Raw genomic sequence first — 17,790 nt, 5'->3', positions numbered from 1 at the left:
AACTAAAACAGATGGCATCTCTCTCACTTTCCTTTCCTGAAATGAGTCCCCTCAAAACACGCTAAGGATAGAAACTGACACACAAAGGCCATTTATTCAACTCGTGTCTTATGTTTGCAAAAGACTGCTAACTGCATTTGTGCGTGTCATCCTTTTGTGGTTTTACAGCCTTCATGAAGTGAACACACATTTGCTTAAGTTTAAGTGGTCAATGAGTGCACTTTGTTCCACTGCCGAGTTGTCTAATGACAGTGTGTGTGTGTGTGTGTGTGTGTGTGTGTGTGTGTGTGTGTGTGTGTGTGTGTGTGTGTGTGAGTGAGACAGGCTGACAAACAAACCGGTGCCCACAGTACCGGCGAGAGACTACAGAGGTAAGAACTGAGTCATTAGCCCATATAGTACACTGAAGGAATCAGACATGTAGATTACAGGTCACTGTAATCTACATGTCTGTACAGGGCACAAAGATTCACCTGAGCGGGGCTCCTTGTGTTATTCCTATCCCAGTACAGAGACATCAATGGGACACTTGCTACAAAAAAATATATAACTTTGACGTTTCTGACTCATCTCATTAAGACTCACAAAGTTTCTTTTGACTTCTGATGCTCTTGGACGGGATTTTTATTTTTTGTACAGCGTGGGGGTTTCAGACTTTGTCCCACGTGTCTCCTTTGTGCAACTGTAGGAATGGAAACTTTTAAAGAAATCAATCTGTACACATACAGCCATATGTATTTTTAACTCTAGAAACACAAATTTGACATTTTGAAAGAAGAGAAGTTTGCTATCACTCTCCAGTTTTGATTTGCCGATACCTGCTAGCTTTCTATGAAATAATCTCCTGAACTCTATCACCACATTAGACATAAACATTTACATCTGAATTACAAGTCATCAGGCTGGATTATTATTTTTTAACGTACATCTTTGATTTTTTTGCCTCCGTGTCCATGCTTGAAGGTACAAATTTACTATTAAACAAACTGCAGCTCAGTCAGATCACCTGTTTTCAGATATTGGCTTGATAACCTCTTTGCTTAATTGTATAAAACTTACACAAAAGTAAAGTGTAAAAGTACAGAATGATAAAATTGCATCATTTTAAACGACTGAGAGACTTTAGTCTACAGTTCAAGAGGTGAGGAGACACACATCACTGGCTCCACAACCGAAACACTGAGTTTTGAGGTTTTACTCTAAAATCTCTAACACCTGCTGAGTTTCGTTGGTTGCCAGGTTTTACTGTTTTTAGAAATTTGGCTTTAATAACAGCAACGATTGCGTTTCCACATCTTGATTTCTTCCTCTTTGTTACGAAAATGCCTTAAACCTCTGTGTTTACAGATGACCACAGGGAAAGCGACGATCAGCTGTCGGATTCTGATTACGTAAGTTAGAAAAATGCTCATTTTAAATGATTCTTACACTTGCTGATACGCTTGCTATTAAAAGCGTGTTTATTCCAGGACAATGACACATATGAGGATCCACGTGATGATGACAGCTACGAACCTCCTCCTAGCCACAGAGTCTTCACCGCACCTCCCTCTGGTTCCTTCCCAAGGGGCGAGTATGTCGGTCAGTAGTCCTTTGACCTTTTTTGTCACTATACATACATGCTTTTTTTTTCTTTGCTTTTTTTTTGTTTGTTTCACTGATGATGCTTTTGAAAATTTACGCAATGTTGACTTCTTTTTATAAAGTTTCTATAGCCTTGAAACTCACTCTTTTGCAGTCATCCCTACATTTCTGCAGAAGTGTGACAAACACACATTGAGTTGCAATACACCAAGCTGTCTCCATGCAAATGATGTCCCTTTTTCTGGTTCTGCTTCTCCTTTTCAGACAGCCCGCCCAAGCGGCCACCCAAGAAGCCCCTCCGCCCAACTAAGTTCAAAGAGCTACCCCCTGAACCCCCAAACGTGGGAAGTGATGAAGTAAGGCCACTTTGATGTGTCATTTCAGTTACATTTCACTACATATTTTAAAATATCTTCCAACGAATGTGGGGATGTTGTCTCTGTTGCTTTTTAGGAGGACTACATAAATCCAGAGGACAATGACAACTATATAGAACCTTCAGAGAATCCTAGCAGTAAGCTACAAGTCAAACATAGAGAAGAAAAAAAAAGATCTGTGCTTTGCAATATGCTGAATAACAGCTGGAATTTGAATTAAACCAGAAAACAACATAAAATACAAATAGTTACAGGAAAAATAATAACAGTCCTTTCTATGCTTTTCCTCATACGCAGTGAACAGTGGGAACAAAGCTACAAGAGACCTTCCCAAGTTACCACAGCGGACTCCAAGTCCCGGTGGGTAAAGCACATGGCCAGAGGGGTGTGCAGTGGTCCATCGTTTATCACGGGGGTTATGTTCTAAACGTATTTCGCGATCAGTGAAATCTGCGAAGTAGCCAACTTTATTTTTTACAATTATTATAGATGTTTTAAGGCTGTAAAACCCCTCACTACACATTTTATACACTTTTCTCACACAGGCATGAACATTTTCACACTTTTCTCTCTTGTTTAAACACTTTCAAAGTTCTAACCTTGGTAGAACAAAAAGTCCAGTATTATAGAATGAAACCAAAGGCACCCACGGTTGCTTTGATGGTGCAAAACGTCTCGTCAACATTGTTGTTTGTTGGGGATAAAACAAACAGAGTACTGCACTTCCGAGTCACACTGCTAGCTTATTAAGATTTATGTAAATTTGACAAGCTGAACACATTCTGTACTGTGCAGGAGACACGGCACAAGATTGACTGACAATGGTCTACAGCCAATCAGAACGCAGAATAAAATGTGCTGTTAAAAAAAAAAGAAAGAAAGAAAAAAAAGAGAAAAAACGTACAAAATTACACACAAAAAAAATCTGCGAAACAGCGAATCCGCAAAAGGTGAACCACATTATACCGAGGGACCACTGTACTACAAAGCAAGATTAATGGGTTAAAACGGTTTGCGCCAAGTGCAATGTACATTCTTTGCTGAGTGAATACATTTTACATGTGCAAGCAGTTAGGCTTTACTAACATCATGAACAAAGCCCAGCTGTAAAGTTGCAGCGGTGCAAACTGTGCACCTCATTGTCATGGGACTTTACTCATACGATGATGCAACAAAAAGTGTAAATGATTTTGTACTTGATTAGTATCTGCTGCTAAACGCTAATGTCAGCTTGACAACATGTTGTGTGCTAGTACCTCTTGTTGCAAAAACATTAGTTTGGGCACTTGTCAAAACGTTAGCGATTAGAGGCTAGGCTGCTTTGTTATTCTATCTTACTACATTTTTTTTAGTAGTAAATAAGTTTTGCATGTGTTTTGTAAACTACATTATCAAGTTTATTAAAATTAGAGCCTCACTATGCACTAGATTCAGTTCAGTTCAATTCAATTCAGTTTTATTTATACAGTGCCAAATCACAACAACAGCTACCTCAAGGTGCTTTATATTGTAAGGTAGCCCCTACAATAATATATACAGAGGAAAAACCCAACAATCATATGACCCCCTGTGAACAAGCACTTTGGCAACACTGGGAAGGAAAAACTCCCTTTTAACAGGAAGAAACCTCCAGCAGAACCAGGCTCAGGGAGGGGCGGGGCCATCTGCTGCGACCGATGGGGTGAGAGAAGGAAGACAGGATAAAAGACATGCTGTGGAAGAGAGACAGAGATAATAAGTATGATTCAGTGCACAGACCTCTCTATGCATCATGGGAATCCCCCAGCAGCCTACACGTATTGCAGCATAACTAAGGGAGGATTCAGATGAAAAGTTAAAAAATCTTAGAGGGTAATGAACCAACCACATCTCAACCACATCTCTATTCCCTTTGAATAGAGGCATGTATCTCACATTATGTAGTTGCTTCAGAGTTGTCCACAATATTGGTTTTAATAAAACCACTCCCCACAAGGGAAAGATGCGATAAGTGTTACAAAGAAAGTGCTGCACAAAAAAACCTTGTGAGTAATTTAGTCGATAGCAGATTGCTGCGGTGACCCATAGTTTGCATGTAAGAACTCGGTTTGTCTGCAAATGCGAATGAGCAGCTGAGCAGTGGTAAATGGTAAATTCTTTTTCTGGCTTAAGTGTCACACTTTTCACAGTTTTATTTGGTACCTTCTGTGCAAACTACACGCAACTGCGTCAATCTGCTTTTCCAGCCTAAAGGCAAGAACAAAAAAGAAGCTCTGTCGTGACTCCTGTATTTAACAGGTTATTAGTAAATGCATGCAAATGCAAAGGATAGTTAAAAAGCAGCCGAAGAGGCCGATGTAAACCAGCACCAAAAGGTGGCTTTTTTGGTTCTGCTGCCTGCCTAATTGATGCTGTGGTTATTTTTCAGATTTTTATGAAGTTCCTGACAAAGAGGTAGGACATTTATGTAAAATGTAATTACACATTTTTTACATGAATACTTGAATACTTGAAGCTGAACACTGTTTGCATCTTATGCTACCCTCACAGGACAATTCTCCAGCTCATCCAGGAAGCAGGTTAGTTTAATACTTTCCAGAGTTACATTCATTCATGTAGACAGACGTCCAAATCTGTGGTGGAATGTAACAAAGTAAATTTACTCAAGTACTGTATATAAGTGTAATATTAAGATTCTTAGATAGTAGTTTTTTTATTGCCATATTTTTGTAACACTTTTACTTTTTCAGTACTTTGTTATTGACTTGATATATTGAAGAACATGCATTTAATATTATAACAAGTGGTTAAATGTTAAATCAGTGTTCCTAACCTTGCTACCCTTCAAGCCCCAAAGACATAAAACTGTTTTGCAACTCTAAAAACTAACCAGGCGTATGTATCACTAATGCCTAACTCTTCAAGGAATTGTTTATACTAAATTTAAGTGTATGGCTAATACACTTGTACCTAAATATGATGTTAAATATAGAGCATTAATTCCCCTTTTATTTAATATTGGTACTTTTACTTGAGTAAATTATCTGAACACTCTGTTATAAAGTACTTGTTATAAATAACAAATAAATAACAGTATTTGGAAATTATTTTGACTGCAACTATTAATAATTTCCTTGGATTTTTCTTTTAGATTATGTCCAACCCCAGCAAAACACTCATCATCTTTACCTCCAAAACCCAGCCCCAGGTACGACTACCAAGACTCAAATTATGGCATGACCAATACTTTGTCATTACATTCTATTCTAATATTTGACGTATAGTGATGTTTTGGAGATTTCTTTTTCTTCTTCTTGTTTTTTAGAGTGAACATGAGGAAATCTCCCACGCATGTAAGTGATTACAAATTTTTAAGGCGCATAAAAGATACTGGACATTAAGAAGGATACCAATGGATTGGTGTTGTTATTATGCAGGTCCAGGAGACAACTGATGGGGATGAATATGAAGTTTGCGATCCAGACGATAGTGAGTATGAAATGAAACAAAAGAACTATTTGTTCAGAAAGGCCAGTAATATGTACTAGTAGTGTTGCTGTGGCAGGGTTCACCTGAAAGACCTTGGAAGTGTTTCACTGCTTATCAAAGTGATGGAGTTTTAGATTAGGTGTTCCCTTTTATGATAAGGTCCCCCACTCTGTATCATTACGAACAAACTGCCTGTATGCACACTGTGTTAGGTATATATAACTTATTGGACAGAGCAACACATTTTGTAGTTTTGCCTCTGTACACCACCGCAATGGATTTTAAACCAAGGTTTTTTACAAAAAAGATATATTAACTAAGAATTTAAGAATTAGAGCAATTTTTATAAATATTTTTTTCAAACATCCAAAATTGTTTGGAAAAACTCTTTTTATATGCAAGTATTGATTTCAATACTTGGATTAAAATCTTTAATTTAATTTTCCCATTAGGCTAGAAACCACAAACATCACCAAATGCTGTGTTTATTCCTTTAAGATGCTTTGCCACTGTAATTTGTTGCCTATTTGTTCATTTTTTCACTCTGATCTATCTTCAGTAACTGAAATATATGCTTTATTAGGTTGGGATCATGCAACTCACTTGACATTCGAAGAATATACCAAGTTTTTGCCTTGAGAACCTCTTGAGTTGCTTTTGCAGTATGGTCTGGGTGATTATCCATTTGCACTGTGAGGTGTTTTTTAGCATTTGGCTCAATCTGAGAGTATAGCCAGTCCTCTACACATCACAATCATCCTGTTACTTCTATAGTCACATCATCAAAAAACACTAGTGACCCATTTCCACTGGCAGCCATGCATGACCATGCCATAACATTGCCTCCACCAAGTGTGACAAATAATGTGGCATGCTTGGATCCCAGCTGTTTCTCTCCATCTTCATACTTTTCTCTTCTGATCTTTCTTATACGAATTCATCGCAGTTTAATCTGTCCAAATAACTGATTTTAGTGCCATGCAGGCTCTTTTAGATGTTTTCTAGCAAGTATGATCTGGCCTTCTTGCTCTTTAGTATAGCCAAAGGTTAGCACTTTGTTGTAACCCACTGTATTTGCATTAATGAAGGTGTCTCTTGAATTTACAATTTTCCAATGTTACACCGCCTACATAGTGTAAATAATGGGTGCTTCTTAGCTATGGAAATAATTCTGTCAATTTTGACACTTTGGGTGTCATCAGTGGGCTTTCAGGTCTTTGTGACCTTTATGAACAAATTTTTTATTTTAGCATTTTGGCTGCTGCCACGTTGGTTTTTAGGGCCAGAACTTTCCATATACAGGTGGCTTGAGTGCTAAGCTAACACTAGCAAGCTCAGTAGAAAGCTACACCCAAACATGGTACAGTTACAGACGCAAACATACTGATATGATATGTCTGTGAAGGTCATCCAGGTCATCGTAGTCAAAGGAGCTTGCAAAGAAAAGCGTCTGGACTTCTTTAAGTTGCTTGAAGACGTTTCACCTCTCATCCGAGAAGCTTCTTCAGTTCTAAGGTCAAATGGTGGAGAGTCCCAGATATAAACCTAGTGGGAGTTTCCCCCCACAGAGGGACAAAAGGACCCCCTGATGATCCTCTAATTGCCTGAGCCAAGGTGTGAAAATGGGTGTGGCTCACAATCAGCCAGGGTTTCAGGTGAGCTCATTGTGAAACCTGGCCCCACCTTATCATGCGAATTCCTGAGGTCAGATGGCCCAGGATGTGAGTGGGCGTTCAGGCGTCTGGGGAGGGATCTCAAAACTGGATTATAGATGGCAGACAGTTGGTGTCGTAAACCACCGCCTCTGTTCAAAGATGGTCGCTCACAGTGGACATAGATGCTTCTTTCACTCCTCTTTCAAACCATCTGTCCTCTCTGTCCAAAATGGGAACCTTGGCATCCTCGAAAGAGTGTCCTTTATCCTTAAGATGCAGATGGACTGCCGAGTCTTGTCCTGTGGAGGTGGCTCTTCTATGTTATGCCATGCGCTTGTGAAGTGGCTGTTTGGTCTCTCCAATGTAGAGGTCTGGGCATTCCTCGCTGCACTGTACAGCATACACCACATTGTTAACATACACCACATTGTTACGCTTTTCTTTGCAAGCTCCTTTGAATACTGATATGATACTAGACTTTCACTCAACAAAGTTGAAGCACAAACCTTTTAAGGAGTACCACTGTAATCCTTACTATCTGTAAGTTAATCCATTGAACTGCTACAAAAGGCATTACACCACAAACAGGATCAAAGGTTGCAGTTCAGGTCATTCGTATTAGTCAAGATCAGGCCAAGTAAAAAGCGTCAGATGCAGTGGTGTAAAGAACGCCACTCTCAAGTGACAAATAACTTTTCTACGATGGAATGACTAATTTATAATTTCAAAAATACTGACATAACTAGCATTTATACTGTATAGGGAACCCAGTAATACACTCATATAACTGCTTTGTATTTGCTCTTCTAGGTCCTGGGAGGAATCGTCCTCCACGTCTACCTAAACCTATACCCAGAGAGTAAGCATCACTTACCCTAACATTATTTCAGTTAACATAAAGCTATGAGCTCAAAGAATAGAATAAGTGATCATTTCATTGTTTTCCACAGGAGGTCACCAAAACCACCTCTAGGACCGGTAGGAATTTAATTTAAATGAAAGCAATGCAAACAATGTTAGAATATTATAATTATCTGATTAAATGTCTAGTTTTTCATATAATACACTCATCCCTGTCAACATTACACACTTTCACTGATGACGGTGAAAGAAATACTAAATATGACTTTCATTCCAGAGGCCAGATTTAAAAGCAAAGGACTGTGAAAGTAAGTATTTTAATTAACTCCCATTATTAGCCACACCTGACTGAGCCTTTAATAAACACTGGACAATCAGCCAATTAGTGCAATCTGCTTCCATAATTGTGTGCACAGCTTTAGCACACATCTCATTTCCTCTGTGGTTTCCACTTGCTTTCCCATTATCACTTAATTGCAGAAGCACACGAGCAGTACAGACAGTGCATAAGAATGACAGACGAGTTGGACTGTAGTAGATTTTACCGTCATTTACAGATTTTTCACATTAAATCTATTCCAGTTATAAGGACTTAAATATACAGACTGAAAATGCTTTGTTGACAAATTTTACAAACTGCTGATTACTGAAAAATTATCTTTATTTTCTACTTATACCTAAACAGTAAGCAGACTAATTTCAGCATGTCTGTATTTTTCAAGGCAAAACACTGCCTTTGGCTCATAATGAACAGAAGACTCCTCCAAAAGCCTTTACACTGGACTTTCAGCGACCAAAGTAAGTGGTAAAAAATGTCTTTAAGCACAGCTTTGTACTGTGCACTCACTGACGTCTGCTCTGTTTGTGGACTCTGTCTTGCAGAATTCCTATTCCACAGTTTACCTCCCCAAGTAAGTGTGGGCCCCCCTTGTGTCTAACATCCACGTACACGGGAATTTTGCACTTCAATGTAAAATGACATAAATTCTTTATTTTCGCAGAGCCTCATGAAAATGACACAGGAGATCAAGATAAGGTGTGCTCTTAAAACAGTAGACTGCAAAGATGTTTTTCATAATATATTTGTAACCCTCATTTCCCTTCACTTTATTTCAGGATGCAGACATCTATAGGAAACCCTGGTATGCCAGTGGGTGCGACCGAAAAACTGCTGACGATGCCTTGTTTCGCTTGAATAAAGTGAGAATCTTCTTGGTGAGAAGAGAGAGCTGCTGAGCCGTCATTTTTGTAATCTGGGTTTGACTCTGAGCTTTTTCTGTTTCAGGACGGAGCATTTATGGTGAGAAAGAGCTCTGGTCATGACGCACAGCAGCCGTATACGTTAGTGGTGTTTTACAATGGCAGAGTGTACAACATCCCAATCCGCTATATACCAAGCACTCAGCAGTATGCTCTGGGAAGAGAGAAGAAAGGGGAAGAGGTAAATATACGTCTTTGATAGGTCTGTTCAGTTTAAGTGTATCTGTACTTTAGTAAGAGCCCTTTTATGCCTGTCTAGGCTGCTGTTTGTCAGAATTGTGACACTAACAGTGCCCAACACTTTACAGGTAACACATTAGTGTGGCAAATACCACAAAACTTACTATTTACTGCACTACTTGGTACAATAAATAACAACAGATATACTTTATGCTTCATTTAACCCACATTTAAGAAATTCTAAATAGGATGAGGATAGTAAGCATGCACAATAGTAGTAGCGTAAATGCTAAAGAAACGTGGCTATAGCTGGGAATTCGGTTAGAATTCATTTTGTTATTTAAACGTCTACTTTTCAAAATGTTTGGAAATTTTCTGCTTACTTACAGCGTTTACGGTAAATGGACAGATTTTTTATATAGTGTTTTTCTACACTACCTAAACACCTTATACAACTTGCCTCATTCACACAAGCATATTTTTCTGTGCGTTTTCCTACGTAAGTGTTTTTTATCTAATGTTCACACACATTTATGCTCTGATGGATGCATCGAGAGCAACTTGGGTTTGTGTCTTACCCAAAGATATCATTTTCCCAAGCAAATGATCTGCCTAGCTGATTTGGCACAGGTTCTGTGCTGGCTGTCCTACCTGATGATGAAACCCTACCCTTTCATCTGGGCTTAGGACCAGCACCAGAGGTGTATTGGCTTGTGAGTCCTCGTGGGCTCTTGCGTGTCAGGCAAAAGCTAGGGGAAATTATTCCTTTTTCAAGCTACATAAACCAAAAAGATTTTCCAATTTAATCAGTAGTGTTATGAATTAGAAAGGTACCCTGCTTTATTAATAATTATTAGACTCATATTAAAGAAACAACAACACTATGACTGTCTTCTTAAAAAACGAATCACCTTTTTTGCAAATTTCCCTTTTGAATAAACTTCCTAAATGAAAGGTCCCATATTAAAGCCTTTTTTAACAAGTTCATTTAACTCACCTGGCCCCAGGGCCTACAAACTGTAGACATTATTATTATTATTATTAAAACGCTTTCTACCTGTCAGCTTGTTTTTTCACCTAAAGGGTCATCCAGTGATTCGTGAAGTTGGCCGCTGTGGTTAGATAGTAGATAGTAGTATTTACCAATCAGATTGTTGGTAGGTTAATCCGCAGTCCATTAGTCAAAGCATCAGGTTTGTGTGTGAATGTTAGAAAAAGGTTCTTAGACATAGATAAGAGCTGTATGAATGTGTGTGACTGAGTGAATTACACTTGTAGAAAGTGTTTTGATTGCTTAAATTGAGTAGAAAGGCAACACATAAGTACCAGTCCATTTACCCTTACCATTAATTTATAGTGCCACAAGTCTGTGGCCAAAAAAGAGCAATGATATGAGAGTCTTATGAAAATTCCGAAATCCTGCTCATCATGAGATCTGGCCAGCATGAGATTTAAAAAAAAACTCCTGCAAACCTCAAGAACCTTTTACTTCCACTTGATCAATGGAATCGATTCCATTAAATGTAGCATTTCACATTATACTTACGTAACAAAACTACATGAAAAACTTGCATATAATTAAATTACTTTAAGTCAGCATTTTGGGAATAGATATATTTTTGTCTTTAGGCAGCATCGTTGTAAAATGTGCCATATTCAAATACGTTTTCAAAAATGGCATCAACATGCACGCATAAAGACAAGGCCATGTCCTAACACAGAGACCTACACAGTGGTGGACAGGGTTAAAATGATCTCAAGCCTCATCCTAATGCTGTAAACATTTTCCTTTAGTCTAACAGAATATTCTCCTTTGTGGGGTTTTTTTTTCTCATTGCAGCACTTCAGCAGCATCTCTAAGATCATTGAGAACCACCAGAGAAACCCCCTGGTGCTGATTGACAGTCAGAGCAATGCCAAAGAAGCCACCAAGTTATGCTACCCAGTGAAGCCCTAGGCGACCCTCGGTGACTCCAAACAGCAGAGTGATTGGTGCCGAGCGACTCGGTCCACTGTGTTTGCTGACTTTACAGAGGTCACTGGGGGCTGTTGCTCTGTCACTTAAAAAGGCAGGTTTGAAACACACCCGAGTGCAGAGCTTGATTGTTTCAAAACAAGCACAGGAGTCACCCAGTGCGGGCGTGCATGAGAACCTCACCAACACGGAAGCTTCCATCGTGTTATGTTAAAGATTATTTAGATTGACACCCTGGCGAGTGATGTGACATCACATTACAGTGTTACACTGATAATGAATCGTCTTTCCCCAATTTTCTGAGAACTTATCTTGACAGAATTCCTCACTTGTGATAATTCTTTTTTTCCTTTTGACCTAATGCAGCATCAAGTGGTCTGACACTATATGATATATGATTTTATGTATGCATTTCTGCCAAACTGACTAAGAACTGTGTGTGAAAAGCAATCCTTTTTCTACTGTCCACAATGACACCTTGAACTGTAAATCTACAATTATAACTTGCCGAATTGGCATAAATAACGTACACAGAATACTAGAATGTGTCTAGAGCTGGACTTTGAGCTCTACAGGGGACACCAACCAGGTTCAGAATAAACCGCAGGAGCACGCAATGGGATTTCAATAAGCGTGTGAGCCAGACAACACAAATTCAAACCCATCCCAACCCTTAATCTGTGGTTAGGATGTTGTGCAGGAGCAGCAGCCCCATTATCTTTTTCCCCTTCTTCAATGGTGGAAGGACTGCACACTGGACCTGCCTGCACTGCTGGCCATGCAGAGCTGAAGTAGCACAGACACAGAGAACTTTTAAACTCATGTTTTATTCACTTTTTTTTTAATGCTCAGTTGGTAAACAGTGTTTTAAAATGAATCAAGGAATGAGACAGCTTTGCTGTGAGCAGAAAGAAGCAGGAAGCAGTAGGTTTATGATAGCAATACTTCAAGGAGCAATTTCTACAAGGTTGTATATTTGGTTTTAATAAAAAAAACTTTTCTTGTCTCGTATATTCAGTCACAACAAAATGCCACCAGGAACTTACAAAGTCTTCCATTTATTCTCTCTTCAACATGTAATGCTATCACACTCGTGTACATTTGTTGCATAAAAATAATTCCTAGGCACTTTGTGAAAAATTCTCAGGTTATATAATATTTTGTACCTCTAGCAGAACTATGTACAATTATAAATCTCAGAAGCTAAACTGAAAAAGAATTATTCACACTTATGAAACAGAGATTCATGCACAATTTATATACATACATCCATTCAATAGTCAGACACAAACAAACACAAGACAGCAGGCACACGTTTCTCTCTGTGAATACTGAGGGATCACGGCTGCACGAGGAAATGTCGAGCCACAGTAGGACACCGGTTGAGATTGTCATAGGCTTCGGCCTGATAAGGTGAGGTAACGGGAAATGTATATCCTGCTTTCATAGTGCAATCAAAGGATAAGATTATCATCATTTCAAGTCAAACAGAGGAAATGCACGGAGGACCAAAAAGAATTTAATTAAATAAAAATCATGATCAGATTATCGAGGCCTATTTAAGTTCAAAAATCTAGGTTTGATTTTTTTTTTTTAAGAACTCAATTTGTCACTGAACATGACAACACAGGTATGTTTTGAAAGTAGTCCTCAGTGTATTAGCTCCCACTGCATGAACAAATGCATCAAAATATTCTCTTGCAGTTAATACTATATTGGAACATAATTTGGAGTTTACACAAAAGGGGAAAAAAAAAAAAAAGCAAATACACTTATTTTGCTAATGGCCTGGGGAGGAAACGCATATAGGAAGCACATAAAGGCTAAACCGAAGTATCATAAATAAATGTTTCATAAAACAGCTTATTGGGGTTTTGGTTTTTTTGTTTTAAACACACAGTTTTGGTTTATCTGAGTAACTTGTGGGTCCCTGTGACCCATTCCAAAAAACATAAATATTACAGCTACCACACTGTATAGCCTACCCGTACATAAACTGATCCGTAAAACAGATGGTATGGCAAATATACATATTACAGTGTTCTATAAAGATTTCATACAACAGTGTACTTATGTCACCTTAAATAAAGCTATTGCGTAGACAATAAGACAAACAAAGAACAAAATTATCAACGCCACTTCCTTGTGGCTTTACAAATAATCACTCATCTCCAAAAAGAGGTGCATCAAGCTACTCAGACTGGGAGAGACAATAGGTAAAAATACCCTGAGAATGTGAACCCTCCAGGAAGCATGACTTGATTCTTATCAAAGAAAAGAAGAAGAAAAAAACAACAACAACCTTTTAAACGTAAAAATAAAAATGGTTTCCATTATTGCGTTCTCTTATTGCAAATTCACCTTTTTCCAGACTATTTTAAGTTTGCTTTGGGTTGTTTTGTTTTTTTAAATCCAGTGTGTGCGACATTTAAGAGTTTTCGCAGTTTGGCCTATTCCACTCCATCAGGTGCCGCTGCCGGTGGGCCAGCCACATTTCCTGACTGGTGAAGACCCTGCCACAAAACCAGCAGCGAAACTTCGTCACGACGTCTCTGCTGGGAGACATCACGCCCACCATTTCGTACTTTTTCCTGCTCAACCTGCGAAGTTTGAACTTCAAAGAGAACCTTTCCTGCACTGAGTTTTTACCGCTCCATGCGGCTTCCGTTAGGTCGTCTGCCGCAGGGAGCTCGCTGCTCAAAGCCGAGAGCGCGTTCAGAGTCCTGCGTGACAGTGTGACCTTCTGCACATCTCCTCTGTACCTGTTCACAACCTCCATGATCCTGGCCACCTCAGGAATGTCAGCATCGGGATGATTTAGCACTACAACAGGCTGGTCTCCTGTTGGACGCTTTACCAGCTGAGAGGGATTTAAGGCTACCAACTTCAAGGTCCTCTCCAGATCTTTTGGGACGGGCTGCCACCAACAGCCAGGGGCTGATGAGGGCTCTTCTTGGATGGCTTTACCAGCAGGTGAATGGTTTTTGTTGAGGATGTTTGTGAAGGAGTCTACAGGTACTTCTCCAAATTTCACCCCTTCAATGCTCCGATCACTCAGCTTTGCAGATGGGCCACAGCAGGAACCCATCTTATCTGCAAAATAAAAAGTAAAAAACACTCAGCATATTTAAAATTACAACTCAAAGTTCAAATATTGGGAATAAAATGCCGTTGGAAATTAAATCTTCAGACATTTTATGTAGAGAAAGTAGAAATTCTAATTTTACCTCGTGTTGGAAGAGCCGGTTGGGAAATAGAGGAAGACTGGGCGCTGGTTTGAGGAGTCACTCCATCAGCAGCAGAACTCATCTCATCATTCGACTCAGGGTAGCGACTGCCATTCTGCGATGGCTCAAGCCCTACATTCTCAAGGCTTGCTTCAGTCACTGACCCAGCCTTTGGATTTGTTGGACTCATCCAAAGGGCTGAAATGCTCTTGTCAACTTCCATGAAGTTCAGCAACTTCTCTGCATCGCCCTCCAGTTCTTGATGTGCCGGAATCAAACCTTCACGTAGATCTGGCGTGTTTGCAGTCATATTTCTAGAACTTGTTGGTTTTGCAGTGCATCCTGGAGTGAAGTCCTCTTTTGGCTTTGATTGCTGAATTGAGCTAATGGCTTCAAATTGGTCATAGAGTTCAGTCTCTGAACCTTTGGTCCATTTCTTCTGGTGTACTTCTAATGGGCACACGGTTTGGACAATCTGTACAGTCTCCTCCATTGCCGTATGAGGATATTGCAGTCCATGCTGGCCACTGCCCTCTGATGGAGACAAAGAAGTTTGTGACACCCACTGCTTGTCCTTCACAGGATTTTTTTTCAATACTATCTTTAAGGACAGCTCTGGTGACCTTTTATTTGCTTTTTTAAACCTGGTCTTCCTTTTACGCCGTCGACATTTCCTCTTGTTTTTTGGCATGACTTTATATTTGGGCATTTGCTCCTCAGCCTCCTTTGTCAACTTCAGATCACTGGAAACATGATTGCCATCACCATAAACAGGCCCCTCCAGCTTTTTAATATGCTCTTCAGTTTCCTGAACAATCTTTAGTTCCTGATTCTCTCGGTTTTCCTGGATGCGAGTGCACTCCGTTGGCTCAGTGTGGGCTGATGCCGGGACATCATTATGTAGTTTATTTTCAGCATGCAGACACGGAGCACACTCGTTCAAAGTCGAGTGACATCCATTTTGGTTGACCACGCACTGAGCATCGCCAGCAGCACTTTCAGCTTCCTTATCTGATGATGCCACCGTTTTCAACCTTTTGCCGTAAGCAGCACCGTTCTGAGCTACAGTTATCTTGTTCTTCAGCGTCAGAACAGTAAGATCTGATGACACGATGCTGTTCTCCTGCATGGGGAGAAGATTTATATCTTGCGGGATGTTTGACAGAACAGTTTTCAGGGCCTTGGTCCATTTCTGGTCACCGGTTTCTCCTGCAACAGATTTCATCAGAAACTTTTGAGTCTCCTCTAGTGTCGTTTGTGGATCTGACAGATGGCAGTATTTATCCAAGAATTCTTTCCCGGGCAGAGAAAGGCAGTCCGGCGTCAGCCAGCGCATTTCCCTAACTGCACTTCTTGTTCTGGGCTTCACATTGGGGATTGTATCATTTGGTTGTATTGCTAGAGAATGAACCGCCTTCCTTTTTTTCTTCTGGTTGCCATTCTGGCACATATGGGCAGTCTTAATGTGCTTAGTTATCAACCATTTCTGAGATGCCTCAAAGCCACAGAGATGACAGTGTAACCTTTGAGTAGTTGATAGCTGATTCACGTCCTTTGTTTGCACCAACAGATCATCGGCTCCTTCCAGGTCCAAATTATGTATGTACACATGCTCTAAAAATACTCTAACATCACCTGTGGAGAATTTCTGGCACATTTCACATGAGTATTTGCCGTTTGGGCAGTGATACGCAGTCAGGTGAGCACTGAATTCAGGCCATGTGCGTCTAATGTCATCATTGCATATGCTGCAGCTAGAAAAAGTGTCTTTGTGGCTTAATAGGTGGACCTGAAGATAGGAGAACTTGTCTGTGCTAAAACTACATACATGACAGGAAAAAAATGGGGCAATCCCTCTGTGTTTTTCCTCAAAGTGTCTCATTAAGTCTTTGGGAACATATTCCAAATTGTCACTGCACTGAGAGCAGGTGAACCGGAGCGCATTCCCATGGTTATTTGTCCCGCACTGGCTTTGCGGCACTTCCTGCGAGGGCTTCTTTGATGAAGGCCGCACTGTGCTCTGCTCCCACTCCTCTGATATCTTTTTTGGTCCACGCTTATCTTCATTTTGCATAGCTAGGGGCTGAACGGCATTCTTCCTGAGGTGGAGCTGTTTGTGGCGGTCTCTGTTCTTATTGTTGGTACGCTGTTTATTATCTCCTGCAGATGTAGCTGTGCAGATACCCACCGAATCCATGGTTTTATTTTGTTTTTTTCCAGATTTCTGAAAGTGCAGAAAAACACAAGCAATTTGGTCATACTGTACTTTATTCTCTGTGCTTCATCATTTTACAGCTGCTGCATTCACTGTCCTGCTCTGCATCCTAATTTAATACAAGTCCACCTGTTGCTGGCCATGGTTCAAACTGTGTCTACCTGGATGTAAAATTACACATATGGTACAATAATAATAAACTATTTGCGACTACCAGGTGCAGGAAACCCACCTGCTCCATTTATGAACTTTCATGCGCTGCATAAACCCAGCATATATGTGCTATGCTAAGCGATGCAGCTAAAAACATCCCTCTCGACTCAAAAAATTAAATAAATGACGCACATAAACAAGAATAGACTGAGCTAGCACTTTTTAGCAGATTAAACAGAGGGGTGCTGCGCGGCCATTGTGCAGTTTGACTTGACCACAACAAAGTGACAAGACTCGCTTTGTAGAGAGACAACGACCGCCTCGGGAATAAAGTTAGACAAAACCGTAGCACCCGAGTCTCTCCACTATCGCACAAACAGGAGTGTTTTTAATTTGGTGACCAAGCTAACTGTTAAAACTGAGGCGGCGTTTAACTGATTTGAATTAACGTGACGCAGAAGTGCTTACAAAGACGGAATAACTTGAGGGATACAAAGCGTGCCAACAAAGTTACACCGCATCCGTTTATTCATCTCGCGTCGACTTTTTACTGCACAAAGACCCGAGCGGTTAAATAAATCATTAATAAAGCCGTAGCTGTTTAACTAGTAGTCTCTGAATTTTTTTCTTTTTTTTTCTTTTTTTTACCTTTTCTTTTGTGGAGAGCTTGACAGCTCAGCGAGTGGCAGCCATGATGGTTTTTCATCCGGGGATTACAGCCTCTGAGCTGCTTTTAGCCTTTAGCCGGGTGCCTCCGTCCTGTCCCGGGCCTACAGCTAAGCACAGACGCCGAGCTGATTTAATGGGGAAAACAGCTCTCAGTGTGCCCACGTAG

General features: G+C 40.1%; 2 protein-coding genes across 3 annotated transcripts in view; one reads left to right on the top strand and one right to left on the bottom strand.

Moving 5' to 3' along the window:
* Nucleotides 1-12,371, top strand: part of blnk (B cell linker) — a 24,873-nt gene extending 12,502 nt beyond the window's left edge. For both annotated transcript variants that reach the window (XM_085478342.1, XM_085478343.1), the window contains 20 exons: nt 325-371; nt 1,348-1,391; nt 1,470-1,581; nt 1,849-1,940; nt 2,038-2,098; nt 2,259-2,321; nt 4,369-4,394; nt 4,491-4,519; nt 5,092-5,148; nt 5,266-5,293; nt 5,378-5,429; nt 7,895-7,943; nt 8,035-8,062; nt 8,223-8,253; nt 8,668-8,743; nt 8,828-8,856; nt 8,947-8,981; nt 9,062-9,145; nt 9,231-9,386; nt 11,226-12,371. In XM_085478342.1, the coding sequence (XP_085334468.1) occupies nt 325-371; nt 1,348-1,391; nt 1,470-1,581; nt 1,849-1,940; nt 2,038-2,098; nt 2,259-2,321; nt 4,369-4,394; nt 4,491-4,519; nt 5,092-5,148; nt 5,266-5,293; nt 5,378-5,429; nt 7,895-7,943; nt 8,035-8,062; nt 8,223-8,253; nt 8,668-8,743; nt 8,828-8,856; nt 8,947-8,981; nt 9,062-9,145; nt 9,231-9,386; nt 11,226-11,342 (1,216 nt within the window). In that variant the 3' untranslated portion in view covers nt 11,343-12,371. The remainder of the gene's footprint in view (nt 1-324; nt 372-1,347; nt 1,392-1,469; nt 1,582-1,848; nt 1,941-2,037; nt 2,099-2,258; nt 2,322-4,368; nt 4,395-4,490; nt 4,520-5,091; nt 5,149-5,265; nt 5,294-5,377; nt 5,430-7,894; nt 7,944-8,034; nt 8,063-8,222; nt 8,254-8,667; nt 8,744-8,827; nt 8,857-8,946; nt 8,982-9,061; nt 9,146-9,230; nt 9,387-11,225) is intronic.
* Nucleotides 12,169-17,790, bottom strand: znf518a (zinc finger protein 518A). Its single transcript, XM_085478341.1, has 3 exons — nt 17,604-17,790; nt 14,588-16,811; nt 12,169-14,453 (listed from the first exon to the last, which is right to left on the bottom strand). Exons 2-3 carry the CDS (start codon nt 16,782-16,784, stop codon nt 13,789-13,791), a joined length of 2,862 nt encoding a protein of 953 aa, XP_085334467.1. The 5' UTR covers nt 16,785-16,811; nt 17,604-17,790; the 3' UTR covers nt 12,169-13,788.

The sequence above is a fragment of the Copadichromis virginalis genome, linkage group LG13 (genome assembly GCF_057382275.1).
Source record: "Copadichromis virginalis isolate Kocher_CV1m ecotype Utaka linkage group LG13, C_Virginalis_male_GT1.1, whole genome shotgun sequence".
Classification (NCBI taxonomy): domain Eukaryota; kingdom Metazoa; phylum Chordata; class Actinopteri; order Cichliformes; family Cichlidae; genus Copadichromis; species Copadichromis virginalis.
The sequence above is the reverse complement of the archived record's forward strand: the minus strand, read 5'-3'. Positions and strand labels throughout refer to the sequence as shown.